The following is a 14,945-nucleotide window of genomic DNA, read 5'->3' on the forward strand; positions in this document are numbered from 1 at the left end:
TCCTCACTGTCTACTACACCTCCAATCTTTGTATCATCAGCAAATTTTCTGATCCAATTTACCACATTATCATCCAGATCATTGATATAGATGACAAATAAAAAACAATGGACCCAGCACTGATCCCTGTGGCACACCGCTAGTCACAGGCCTCCACTCGGAGAAGCAATTCTCTACTACCACTCTTTGGCTTCTTCCATTGAGCCAATGTCTAATCCAATTTACCACCTCTCCATGTATACCTAGCGACTGAATTTTCCTAACTAACCTCCCATGCGGGACCTTGTCGAAGACCTCACTGAAGTCCATGTAGACAATATCCTCTGCCTTCCCTTCATCCACTTTCCTGGTAACCTCCTCGAAAAACTCCAATAGATTGGTCAAACATGACCTACCACGCACAAAGCCATGTTGACTCTCCCTAATAAGTCCCTGTCTATCCAAATGTTTGTAGATTCTGTCTCTTAGTACTCCCTCCAATAACTTACCTACTACTGACGTTAAACTCACCGGCCTATAATTTCCCAGATTACTTTTCGATCCTTTTTTAAACAACGGAACAACATGAGCCACTCTCCAATCCTCCGGCACCTCACCTGTAGACAGCGACATTTTAAATATTTCTGCCAGGGCCCCTGCAATTTCAACACTAGTCTCCTTCAAGGTCCGAGGGAACACCCTGTCAGGTCCCGGGGATTTATCCACTTTAATTTTCCTCAAGACAGCAAGGACCTCCTCCTTTTCGATCTGTACAGTTTCCATGATCTCTCTACTTGTTTCCCTTAATTCCACAGACTTCATGCCAGTTTCCTTAGTAAATACAGACGCAAAAAACCTATTTAAGATCTCCCCCATTTCCTTTGGTTCCGCACATAGCCGACCACTCTGATCTTCAAGAGGACCAATTTTATCCCTTACAATCCTTTTGCTCTTAATATACCTGTAAAAGTTCTCTGAAGAAAGTCATAAAACTAAAACATTAATTTTATGACAGAAGAAATTCTGCAGATGCTGGAATTCCAGAGCAACATACACAAAATGCTGGAGGAACTCAGGTCAGGCAGCATCTATGGAGAGGAATAAAGAGTCAAAGTCTCGGGCTGAGCTCCTTCATAAGAACATTATTTTTTTCTCTACAGACTTTGCCTTTGCATCCTATAGCAGTAAATTCTATAAAAACACAAAATAGACATGCAGAATTAGCACTATATCACCCTTCAAATTTCATCTGTCCTGCAATGTTACCTTAAGACTGTTACTGTGTTCAAGCTCAATTTCCTGAAGATCCATATTGTCACATGGGTTCAAATTTCTGGTGATTTTCAGTGAACAAACTTAATGACCAACCATCCACAGTTCCCATTAAAGAATTTCAAGAATATACAATATGAAATCTTCCCCAGGGCATCTTGGCATGTCTCTTGTCAATCTCCTACAAAACCTCATGCATCCTTACAAGATCCTTCATCAATTCAGCGAGCTGCAACGGGATCCTAACATCAGCCACAGCTTTCTCGCCACCCTCCACCTTTTTCCGCCTTCTGAGGCTACCAGGTTCGCTCATCTCTCTCCATTCATCATTCCCTGACCCCTGGCACTTTCCCCCTGCACAGGAAGTACAACATTTCTTCTTGCACTGCCAGCCAGAGACCTCATTAACCCTCAAGGGGGAGGCAAAGATTCACATGCACCATACTCATCTACAGTGTCTATACTCATCCTGTGCTGCTGATTTGGCCTCCTCCTTTATATCAGTGAGAGAAAGCACAAACTGGGCGACTGATCTTCAGAGCACCTCACTCTGTCCACAACGGCCAACCCAAGCTCCCAGATACCAACCATTTTAACTCCTCTTCCCATACCAACTGGTCCATCCTCTCACTTCTCCAGTGCCAGGTTGAGCGAGGCTCAACATTTCATAGTCTGCTTAGTTAGTCTACAATCCAAAGGTGTGAGTAGTAAATTTTCCAATTTTAGGTAAACTTTAACCACTGTGTATCCCCTTACCTCCTTCCTTCCAATAACCTACAGTCCTCCAATTTTTTGTTCCTTTTCTCATACCACCCTCAATCCAATTTTGTCTATCTCCCCTCCTGGCTCTATCCATTTACTGTCCATACATTTTACTGTCCACAAGATCCCCTTATCAGGCAGTTCCATCTGCCCATCGTCTCTCCCCCTAATAGTTACCATTATCAATTTCCTTACTCATCGTATTCCAACACCTTCATCAAGTTCAGGAACAGTTATTACCCCTCAACCAAGAGACTCTTGAACCAGTGGGGATAACTTCACGTGCCCCATCACTGAACTGTTCCTATAACCTATGGGCTCACTATCAAGTTCTGTTCATCTTATGTTCTTGACATTTATTGCTTATTTATTATAATTACTTTTGTATTTGCAGTTTGTTGTCTTTTGCACACTGGTTGTTTGTCCTGTTGGGTATGGTCTTTCAATGATTTATGTTTTTGGATTTACTGAGTATGCCCACAAGTACTTTGATAATAAATTTACTTGGAACTCTGAACATTGGAAAGTGTAAAGCTGGACAAGCTGGATAAGCATTTTAATCCACCTTAATACCCTGTCTCTACCTTCACACTTGGCTCCAGCTACACGATTCTTTTAGAACCCTTGCCTGCTTCCACCGATCATCCACCTGCCTCTGTCACTCAACTCCACCCTTCCACCTTCCCCACCCAGCTCCATCTCCCATCCTTCACTTCTACTTGATTTACCAATCAACTATTTCCCTCTCCTTTCCAAATCCTGATGCAGTGTCTATTCAATGTCAACAATTTCTTTCGTAACAGTTCTTGACCCACTGAGTCCTCCAGCAGTTTTTTTTTTGGCCATGAGATCACCTCACACATTTCTAAATCCATACAAGTTCAGGCCAATCTTACTTAATCTCACCTTTCTGGAAACAACCTCATATTAAGAATAAAGTTACATTTGACAAGATATTTGAAAATCAAACTCAGACATTGTACTCTAAGTATAGTTTCTGTAAAACTGCAAATTCATAGCTTCAATACTTGTGTACACTAAACATCTTTCACTAAAGGTCAACATGATATTTGGCTTAACCTCACATTTTCCTTCTGACTTGAAGCTCATCTTGGATTTTTCTGTTTGGCTGGGCACATGCGGAAGTTGAGACCAGAAATGCAGCGTGTAGCTGGGTGTTACTTGTCAGTCAATGTGAATTAAGTCTGTAGAATGTGTCGAAATGTAAATGTTGCACAAGCAGGCTAACAACATAGAGATACTATAGGGGATACTGCTGGTTTCAATGATAACAAAACTTTCTCAATATCTGGAAGATGCTGACAAGAGCAAGATTGTAGATGAAGACATGTGGGACAAGGTACAATGGATCCTGAGGTGATTGCAGAGTAAATGTAGATATTGGTTAAAATAATGTAATGCCAGAAGCGTTGTTTGAATCATTTTGACCAAACTCATCCATGCTTGAGTGCCTTCATAAGCTAGTCTATTTGTCCACGTGTGGCTAATGTTTCTCTTAAGATTTCCTATCCATGAATCAGTCCAGATGTCTTTTAAATATTGTAAATTTACCTGCTTCTATCACTTCCTCTGTATCAGTTTGTTCCGTATCCCACCACTGTGTGTAAAAACTGCCCCTCAAGTCCTCTTTAAATCTTGCCCTTCTCAACTTAAAATTGTACCCTCTAGCCTTAGACTAGCCTGGGAAAAAAGCTGACTATCCACCTTATCTATGCCCCTCATTCAATAAAACTCTATAGAATTACCCTTCAGTCTATTTCACTCCCAGGAAAACAGTCCTAGTCTATCCAATCTCTCCATGCAACTCAAGCACTCCAGTCCTGTCAAAAACCTTCTGAATTTTTCTGTGCTCTTTCTAGTTTAATCACATGCTAGGTTGTAAATTGTTAAGAGGATTTGAAATTTTTGACATGTTTCCTACAACAACCAGAATTGCTCACAATATAAAAGGTAGCAAAGAATTTATTTGCAAATCCATTATTTGAGGGTCTGCCAAGGCCAGCATATATTGCCCATCTGAGGAATGAGGAGTTGAGGATATAAACAAAAATCATTTTGAAACTATGTAACCTCTGGCTAAAAGAATAATTGGGACTGAATAGGAACTTTTGAACTGAAGTAAACTCTGTCTTCAGCAGTTAGCAATATGTATGGCGTAAATCTAATACCCATCAGCTAGGTAGCACTACCCCTACTGTAAAGTATGGTGGAGGTAGCATCATGATATGGGGATGCCTTTCAGCAGCAAAGGCTGGAAATTTGGTCAGGAATGATGGAAAGGTGAATGCCACTAAATACATAGAGATCCTGGATTAAAACCTGTTGGTCTCTGCCAGAAAGCCTAAACTGGAGAGGAAGTTTATTATTCAGCAGGACAACAACCCAAAGCACACTGTCAGAGTAACCATGGAGTGGCTTCAAATGAAGAAAATTGATGTCTCTGAGTGGCCTAGTGAGAGTCCTGACCTTAACTTGATCAAACATCTCTGGCAAGACCTCAAGATTGCTGTCCAAGATTGCTCCCCAACTAACCTGGCACAGCTTCAGCAATTTTGCAAAGAGGAATGGGCAAATCTTGCTCCATCACATTGTTCAAAGCTAATAGAGACCTACCCAAAAAGATTACTGGCTGTAATAGCTGCAAAAGGTAGTTCAACTAAGTACTGAGCAAAGGGGGATGAATACTTTTCATCTGCTGACATTTGAGTTTTTGAATATTTAATTTTTCATGCTTTACAATTTTCCCAGCTTTTTGGGCTCTACTGTGAAAAAAGGAACAAGTGATTTTCAAATAAAAATTCTCTGTTAAATTGACCAAGAACCCTGGTTGTAATATTCATTTATATGAACAAAGGGTTGGGGACTGAATACCTTTTCAAGGCACTGTAACAGGTGTTACGAGAATACACATAAAATTAAGATGTTTGCTGGCCTGGGCTAGCATCAGTGGCATCAGCAGTTGGTCTGCCACCTGCCCTCAGGGGAAGGAGAGATAAGGAACAATGGAGCAGCGTCTGGAGATGTGTAATGAAGGGATGTGGGAGGAAGAGCTGTCTGGAGCGGCTCCCCCCTTTGAACCCTGAACTGTTTGAAGTGATGGACAGGCGATACCCCAGCAGGGGGATAAAAAGGGACAGGTTCGCTAAGACAGACACACACGCCACCCGAGGTAACGAGACCCTGGAAGCGGTGCGCCTCTCACGAGTGGTGAGAAGTACCGGACAACGCACAGGGTGGAAAGGTACGATCAGCGGGAACCCGGTGTGTGTCCGCCCTTGCCTGGGTGCCGGGTTCACTGCAGAGGATCGACCGCATCTGGAGGAGGGGTCACAGTCGGTGACCTCAGGTGACATCACCAAGGACCCGCCCAAAAGCTGTTTGTGAGCCATCTCGCTGGTCTGTGAGCCATCTTGCTGGTCTGTGAGTGAAGCCGTTCTGAATGATGAGTTGTTCCTATTCTATCTCTCTCTTCCCCCACGTTATCCACCGCCATGGCAACGATTACTGCGAACTGAACTACTAAACTGGACTGAACTTTGAGTCATTTTGAAATTGGTCATTTACCCCTAGACAACGATAGAGCTTGATTGATGCTGTTATCTTAATTCTGTGCACATGTGTGTTTACCATCACTGAACTGTTGCATTTATTATCCTTTCGATTACTGTGTTGCTTGTTTCTGTAATAAAACTTTCTTAGTTCTAGTACTCCAGACTCCAACTGAGTGATCCATTTCTGCTGGTTTGGCAACCCAGTTACGGGGTACGTAACACAGGTCATTCCAGAGAGCATTTTAAAAGCTACATTAGTGGATCTAAAAATGCACAAGGACAACAGTTTTCCTCTCCTGAAGGATGTTAGTAAAGTAGATAGAGTTTCCCAACAATCCAGTAGTTTTGCAATCATTATTAATGCTGTGGTGGAACTTGAATTTAGGATTGCTGGCAACACACATAAAAGTTGCTGGTGAACGCAGCAGGCCAGGCAGCATCTCTAGGATGAGGTACAGTCGACATTTCGGGCTGAGAACCTTCGTCAGGACTAACTGAAAGAAGAGCTAGTATTAGTCCTGATGAGGGGTCTCGGCCCGAAATGTCGACTATACCTCTTCCTAGAGATGCTGCCTGGCCTGCTGCGTTCACCAGCAACTTTTATGTGCGTTGCTTGAAATTCCAGCATCTGCAGATTTCCCCGTGTTTGCGTTTTAGGATTGCTGGTACAGGTTTCTGAATTACACGTCAGGTAATTTAACCACTATGCTTTTCACTAAAATTATTGCTTTATCTTCAACTAAAAAAAGTTGAGAGGAAAAAAGAGAACAAAAGATATAACAGATATAAAATAACTGGTAGAAATATTAAAAGAGAGATGAGAAATAATACACTCAGTTAAACAGTATTGTAGGTGCGCCTGAAGAGCAGCAATCCATGTGTATACAGGGAGGTGAGATTATGTTGACTATATTTATCCGATAGCATGTAAATTTTATGAATCCTCTAAAATAAAGACATGTTGGTCCTGGACAGTTCGAACCTGTCTTTTCTCTTTTAATGATCGGCCGAAATCTGACTGCAATAGGTATTAATTGATTTGCCTTATTATATTTCTGCACCATGGTCTTTTACTTCATGCACATTCAATTGCTACACTATGTTGCAGAATGATCAATCATATCACAAAGAAAATTCGACAGTAAACAATACAAGTCAAATGCCTTTAGATAAATCAAGTTTAAAATTTACGTATGCATTTACTATCATGCTAGATGACAGAAGACCACTTTACGTTTAAGCTTTTCAAAGCAATATGGGGAAAGAAAAAGAGGTTTATAAAGGGCAGTCCCATTTCGCAGCCCGCATTTCAGAACGCTGGCTGTATCTCACGTACTCTGTTGTATAAGGTTAAGGGAGGCACCGCGACCCCAGGGAAACACAAAAGCAGCAGCGAGGACCGGCAGACACCGCCAAACTAGCGCACACTGATCGCCCGGACAGCGGGGACGAGCTGCCTGCAGCTGTGTGTTTGTGGCTCACAGATAGGAAGGCCAACAATGACAGGAGCACACTAGCCGGTCCCTTTCGTGGGGACCGCTCCGGGCCCGGCAACGCTGGTCTTCGCCTGAACGAAGACGGCTGGCGCCGAGCTGAGGAGCAGGGAACGGCACGGCTCTCCTCCCCAGACCACCCCCGTTCTGTCCCTTCCCGCAACCTCACCTCCATAGCTCCTGTTGATCCCGTGGCCAGCAGTTAAGATCAGCACGAAGCTGATGGCGAGCAGCTTGGCGTTCTTGATGTTGAAGTGTTGATTAATCTCCCGCCTGCCCATCGCATAGGCCTGCGCCGCCATCTTGGCTCCTCCATGACAACCAAGTGCTAGCCGAGCTCTTACAGAAGCTGGAACAAGAGAGCCGAAGAGGCGGGACCTGAGTATATCAGAGGGGAGGAGCCGAGGGAGCGGGGGTTACACCGAACTGAAGGATAGATAGAAGGGATAGAGCTGGGGCGGTGACACATTGAATTTAAAGGATTCGGCTGGGGCAGGGGCTTGTCCCCACCTTATCTGCAACATAAATAACTTGGTCTCTTTCTTTCATAGTTCTGATATCTGAAACGTAAACTCTGCTTATCTTTTCTAAACCATAGATATTGCCTGATCCACAGAGCTTCAAGCATTTTTTCTTCTTACATTTCAGATTTCCAGCATTTGCAGCCCCCGCCCCCCCAAATACTGAGAGATGGTGCGGGTTCCGAACAGAGAAGAGGCGTGGCTCACTAATAGAGAGTGAGGAGAACCCTTAGAGGTGGAAGAATAGAGGAATCGCTACCCAGTCCTTCAAGATTTATTCTCCCCAAAAATATCCAATTCTATTTACAAAGTGGAGACATAAGTGACTATGGATGATGGAATTTAAAGTTGGAGGAACACAGGCAGCATCCATGGAGGGAACGTTTCGGGTCACGACCTTTAGCCTGGAGGGTTTTCTCCAATTTCTTGTTTATTGCTCCTTTACAAGTCGACAGTTAATCAGCTTCAATCAGACAATGCATTCTAGATGATGACTACAGCCTGCATGAAAAGTATTACACGTGTCACATCTGGTTCTTCTTTCAAAATTATTTATTTAGATTCCTGACCCGCCACCAATACAAACAGTTCCTCATTTTGTTTTCATCTTGTCTAGCTTTTGATGGCTTTGAACACATATAAAATCATCTCTCTCCCTTGCCTGCTCCAATAAGGATTGTTCATGTATCTTCAATTTATCAATTACACTGAAGTTTCTCAGTCTTGTGAATTTCTTGCACTTCCTTAATTGGGAATGACAGAGTAGATGCAGGGTGGATGTTTTCCCTCTGGCTGAGGTGTTTAGAACCATGGGTTAGAATGTCAAGATAAGAGAATGGACCGTGGAGGTTCGGTCTCTGATATATTAAAGATAAAAATTGAAAGATTCTTGCATACTAAGATGGTCAAGGAATGTGAGATCTGTACAAAAATATGAAATGATGGACAAAGGCAAAAGTTCATATGGCTTTTGCTGCTTCTGCTTCTTGTTTCATTCCTATGGTGACCAGAATTAGAAGTATTAGTCTAGACAAAGCTTAATCAGTGCTTTATAGGTTTTCAAAATAATCACCTTGCTTTTCTGCTCTATTTCCAGTTATAACATCCAGCATTCAGTGCACTTTTCTAAACAATTACTTTCTCAATCTATCTCCTAGCTCCAAATACTTATAAGAACATAAGAAATAGGAGCAGGAGTAGGCCATCCGGCCCGTTGAGCCTGCTCTGCTATTCAGTAAGATCTTGGCTGATCTGATCATGGACTCATCTCCACTTACCTGCCTTTTCCCTATAAACCTTAATTCCCCTACTATGCGTAAATCTATCCAACCTTGTCTTAGATATATTTACAGAGGTAGCCTCCACTGCTTCATTGGGCAGAGAATTCTACAAATTCACCACTCTCTGGGAAAAGCAGTTCCTCCTCATCTCTGTTCTAAATCTACTCCCTCAAATCTTGAGGCTATGTCCCCTGGTTCTAGTCTCACCTACCAGTGGAAACAACTTTCCTGCCTCTATCTTATCTCTCCCTTTCATAATTTTATATGTTTCTATAATATCTCCTCTCATTCTTCTGAATTCCAGTGAGTACAGTCCCAGACGACTCAATCTCTCTTCATAGTCTAACCTCCTCATCTTTGGAATCAACCTGGTGAACCACCTCTGCACCACCTCCAAAGCCAAGTATATTCTTCCTCAATTAAGGAAACTAGAAATGCATGCAGTACTCCAGGTGTGACCTCACCAGTACCCTGTACAGTTGTAGCATAACCTCCCTACTCTTAAATTCAATCCCTCTAGCAATGAAGGCCAACATTCCATTTGCCTTCTTGATAGCCTGCTGCACCTGCAAACCAATCTTTTGTGATTCATGCACAAGCATTCTCAAGTCCCTCTGCACAGCAGCATGCTGCAATTTTTTTACCATTTAAATAATAATCTGATCTTCCATTTTTTCTTCAAGTGGATGACCTCACCTTTACCAACATTGTACTCCATCTGCCAGATTCTTGCCCACTCACTTAACCTATCTATACCTCTCTGCAGACTCTCCATATCTTCTGCACAATTTGCTTTTCCACTCAATTTAGTGTCATCCGCAGACTTAGATACACTACGCTTGGTCCCCTCTTCCAGATCGCTAATGTATATCGTGAACAGTCGTGGGCCCAGCACCAACCCCTGTGGCACACTGCTCACCATTGACTGCCAACCAGAGTAACATTCATGTATCCCAACTCCCTGCTTTCTATTAGTTAACCAATCTTCTATGCATGCTAATACATCACCCCCAACTCTATGCATCCTTATCTTATGGGTAAGTCTTTTATGCAACACCTTATCGAACACCTTCTGGAAATCCAAGTGTATAACGTCCATCTGTTCCCCTCTATTTACTGTATTCGTTTTATTGCATCTTCAAAGAACTGCAGTAAGTTTGTCAAACAGGACCTGCCTTTGCTGAATCCATGCTTCATCTGCCTGATGGATCCATTTCTTTCCAGATACTTTGCTGTTTCTTCTTTAATGATAACTTCAAGCATTTTCCCAACCACAGATGTTAAACTAACTGGGTATAGTTACCTGCCTTTTACCTACATCCTTTTTTGAACAGTGGCGTGACATTTGCCATCTTCCAATCCGCTAGGACCTGCCCAGAGTACAGAGAATTTTGGTAAATTATCACCAAAGCTTTGACTATACCTTATGCCATTTCTTTCAGTACCCTGGGATGCATTCCATCAGGACCAGGGGACTCGTCTATCTTCAGGCCCACAAGTTTGCTCAGCATGACCTCTTTCATGATAGCTATTATATCAAGGTGCCCACCTCCCATCACATCCATAACATCTCTCTTTAGCATATTAGACGTGTCCTCCACCATGAAGACCAAGACAAAATAGTCATTCAAAGCCTTGGCCATTTCCTCGTTACCCAATATCAATTCCCCCTTCTCATTCTCCTAGGGACCTACGTTCACTTTAGCCACCCTTTTCTGCTTTATATAATTATAAAATCTTTTACTATCCAGTTTTATATTTTGTGCTAGTTTACTTTCAAAATCTATCTCCCCTAAATTGCTCACTTAGTGGATCTTTGTCACTTTTTAAAGTTTTCCCAATCTTCCAGTTTCCCACTACTCTTGGCAACTTTCTACGCATGAGCTTTTAGTTTAATGCCTTCTTTCATTTCCTTAGTTATCCAAGGCTGGTTCTCCTCACCCTTACTGTCCTTGCTTTTAACTGGAATATACTTTTGTTGATCACCATGAAAAATCTCTCTGGAAGTCTTCCGCTGTTCCTCACTGTCCCGCCATATAGCCTGTGTTCCCGGTTACAATAACCAAATCCTCCCTCATCCCATTGTAGTCTCCATTGTTTAGGCATAATACACTGGTTTTAGATCGAATTATTGCACTCTCCATTTGTATAAGAAACTCAATCATACTCTTTCCAAGAGGATCCCTAACTACTTGGATGTACATATACATCCAAGTATCTGTCTCTACAACCTTTCAGAATTATATTTTTGGTCTCTTTTGCTTTTTTTGTTGCACCGTTTAACATTGTGTTAAATTTCATCTGGCTTTCCCAGTGGCCATTTTGTACTTGCATCCCCTTAATCTCCATCACTATGAACTACTCTTCCAAAGTTTATATCTTCTATACAAGATGTGAAATCCATTTAAGTCAAAATCTTCAATATACATCAAGAAAAGCACAATATTAATCCTTGGGAAACAATAGTACACTCCCTGCAGCCCATAAATCATCTATTCAACATAACTCTGATTCCTTTCACTAATTAGTTTTATATTTGTGTGGTCTCTGTCCTTTTTTGGGCTAAAATTTACTTTAAGTGTTATTATTGTAACTTTGTCAAACTTCTTTTGGAGGTGTATAGACATACTAGCCACAATACCCTGATCAACCTGTTGCCTCATTTAAAAAAAATGTTTGTCAAGCAAAATTTACCTCTGACAAGCAAGACTGGCTTTTGTTTAATATTCAGTATTTGTCCAAATGTCTATAGATTGAAACTCTAGTTCAGCATCCTGAGGACCTGACTGCTGTCAGACCACAGAAATTGCCCTGATCATCTCTGCCTGAGCAAGAGAACTGTTACTGTATCTTTAACCTTGGGTCGCTTAAGGTTTCTGAGAACATCTGGTAATCTGGAATTGCCTTAAGTATGAAAAGTTGCTGCAAAAGGTGCAACATTAAAGTTAATTATCCACAAATTAGTACAGAACTTATTATTTTTCCATCTTAAGTTGAATTAGTTGATTTGTGCAGATCTGTTCTGCAGATTTAAGTGACAGGATTTGACGGAACACAGAATCCTGAACTAGAGAATTTAATTTGGTAAAATCTTATCTCTGAGTCTAACAGCTTTTCTATGATCAATGTTGAACTGACTGGCCCGCAAAGTCAACTTCTAGTGTATTGTTTTATGTCCAAGTACACATATGTACAGCTGCAGTGAAACCTTACTTGCAGCAACATCAAAGGCACATTGAATCAGATAAGCAGCATTCACAATAACAATACAAAATAAACAATTTTTACCCAAGAAGGAATAAAATTAGAACAAAAAAATGTCCATTTTTGTGCAAACTTTCACTGGGAAGTTGGGCAGAGTGGTAGCAGGTGAAATTTAATCCAGAAAACTGTTAGATAACACATTTTGAGAAGCTACATTTGAAAGACTCACTACCCCATGAGAGAAGAAATCGGACATCTCTTTGTTGAAGGTATTCACAACTGTGGCACCTGAGATCTCTTGATGTTTTCTCTTCTTTCCACGAAAGAAATAACATAGCGTTCCTGCACATTTTAGTGTTGTGTTTGCCCCTTCTACTAAATAGTTGTTTTACTAATGTATGCTCTAAAATTGTTGATGAAAATTATTTTTACTGTAATTAAATAAAGAAATAATTTTATTTGTACCTTTAGATAGATTTGAATCATTTTTGCAATTATTTGTCACTGTTTTTAATTTGCGGTTCATATCTTCTTTCACCATGCACCATAAATCAGAATTCCTTATAGTTTTATGTAATTGCTGGAGAGGGGTAGGGGGCACTGGGAATGTGGTCTGGGGGCGGTAACCCAAAAATGTTTGGGAACCACTGATCTAGAAGATGGGCCACACCTGGGGACAACTTGAAAGTCTGGCCCAGAATAGAGGACTGGCAAACTGCTGTCAGCAGCCAATGTCCCAGTAGAGTTGATGGGCTTAACAGAAAGAAGAAGATTTTAGTTAATTCCAACGTTGTGCAGGTTGGTAGGCCAGCATAAAATGCTCCTAGCATATACAATAGGTGAGTGGTAGGGAAGTTGAGAAGGTTAATGACAGTATGGAGAATATTTTTAAAAACAGGTTAAGGCAGGATTAGAGTAAATGGATGATTCATGGTGGATACATACTTAGAAGGCCATGACCGTGGCTCATTTGTTTTATTGTGGTGTGTAGGTGGGATCAACCTGTGCTTGGCAGGTGGGACTCTAGAGTAGAAGTTAAACCAAGCAGTGCCAGTTTGTTGGTTAACCTAGACCTAGACCAGAAGCAGGTCCACACTGTACCAGGAAGGTGGGCTGCTGGAGAGTAGGAATATATTCAATCACATAGAGAATTGTTCCCTTTCAGTGAGAGAATACATTAGAGAAGGATTGAATCAGTAAGATATAAAGGTACACCAGGAAGATCAGAAAACAGGAATGGAAAGATGGGATGTCAGGTAAATAATTACAACAAGTTAGAGAAAAGCGGCATTTTGGAACTCATAACTCATCCTCAATCATCAGGGACACAGTGCAACACACTGGAAGGATCAAAAATCAAGCTAGAAAGAATGCACAGAGCCAAACTTGTTCTAAAACAAAATATGTTTAAATGAATCTTTCTTTTTAAAAAGAACATTGTCGGCCATTAATCGTAGAGTAATTACTCACTATCAAGCTAAACTACTTCAAAACAATCTGTACAGTATTTACAATTTAAAACATTTGAAAATGCACTATAGTCAATCTATAAAATTTTATTTACCTCCCCATGATGGTAATTTCTGTTCTGTTGCTGTACTGCCGGAGTTCGAGTCCATTTATCGGAGATTCTGACAAGACTGCAGGAGGTAAAATGCAGCAGGTGTCTACACAAGTGAATTCAAATGGAAATAATCCTGTCCTTTCACTTTCTCTTCAAGTTACATATCTTCCCGTATAGGTGTGGTTGAGGTGCTGTCAGGAATCTTTCTACGCTCTTAAAGGGACAGTGCACAAAGTTGTTGCAGAGGTAAATAATCAGAAAACTAATAAAGCAATGTCTCAATCAGATTTATTATCACCAACATGTGTTGTGAAATTTGTTAACTTAGCAGCAGTAGTTCAATGCAATTTGTAATATAGAAGAAAAAAATAATAAATAAATAACAGTATATGTATATTCAATAGAAAATTGTATATTGAATTAAAAATCATGCAAAACAGAAATAATACAGTATATATTAAAAAGTGAGATAGAGTTCATGGGTTTAATGTTCATTTAGGAATCCGATGACAGAGGGGAAGAAGCTTTTCCTGAATCACTGAGCGTGTACCTTCAGGCTTCTGTACCTCCTACCTGATGGTATCAGTGAGAAAAGAGCATGCCCTGGGTGCTCGGGGTCCTTAATAATAATGGACGCTGCCTTTCTGAGACACTGCTCCTTGAGGATGTCCTGGTATTTTGCAGGTTAGTACCCAAGATGGACCTGACTAAATTTACAAACCTCTGCAACTTCTTTTGGTCCTGTGCAGCAGTTTCAACGCCCACTCCCCCAACCCCCCATACCAGTCAGTGATGCTGCCTGTCAGAATACCCTCCATGGTACATCTGTAGAAGTTTTTGAGTGTGTTTGTTAACATACCAAATCTCTTTAAACTCCTAATGAAATATAGTCGCTGTCCTGCTTTCTTTATAGCTGTATCAATATGTTGGAACGAGGTTAGGTCCTCAGAGATCTTGACACCCAGGAACTTGAAACTACTCACTCTCTCCACTGCTGATCCCTCTATGAGGATTGGTATGTGTTCCTTCATCTTACCCTCCTGAAGTCCACAATCAGCTCTTTCATCTTACCGATGTTGTGCGCAAGGTTGTTGCTGCGACACCACCCCACTCGTTGGTATATCTCACTCCTGTATGCCTTCTCATCTCCATCTGAGATTAAACCAACATTTCTAGTGAAAATGGTCCTCAGAGTGGAAACAGTCTTTTCTGATGTGATTGACTTCATTGGTATGGCCTCCAGCCACTTTGAAAGATCATCCACTGCAATCAGAAACACGAAGTTCATGAATGGCGTA

General features: G+C 41.3%; 1 protein-coding gene across 3 annotated transcripts in view; it reads right to left on the reverse strand.

Annotated features, from left to right (window-relative positions):
- casd1 (CAS1 domain containing 1) overlaps positions 1-13,769 on the reverse strand; it is a 128,018-nt gene extending 114,249 nt beyond the window's left edge. For 2 of the 3 annotated variants that reach the window (XM_063043826.1, XM_063043825.1), the window contains exons 1-2: positions 13,648-13,769; positions 7,248-7,427 (exon numbers count right to left, since the gene is read on the reverse strand). In XM_063043826.1, the coding sequence (XP_062899896.1) occupies positions 7,248-7,427; positions 13,648-13,702 (235 nt within the window). In that variant the 5' untranslated portion in view covers positions 13,703-13,769. The remainder of the gene's footprint in view (positions 1-7,247; positions 7,428-13,647) is intronic. The other variant, XM_063043827.1, reaches the window with a different exon arrangement.
- Positions 13,770-14,945: the final 1,176 nt, after the last annotated feature.

This window comes from Mobula hypostoma, chromosome 3 (genome assembly GCF_963921235.1).
Source record: "Mobula hypostoma chromosome 3, sMobHyp1.1, whole genome shotgun sequence".
Classification (NCBI taxonomy): Eukaryota; Metazoa; Chordata; class Chondrichthyes; order Myliobatiformes; family Myliobatidae; genus Mobula; species Mobula hypostoma.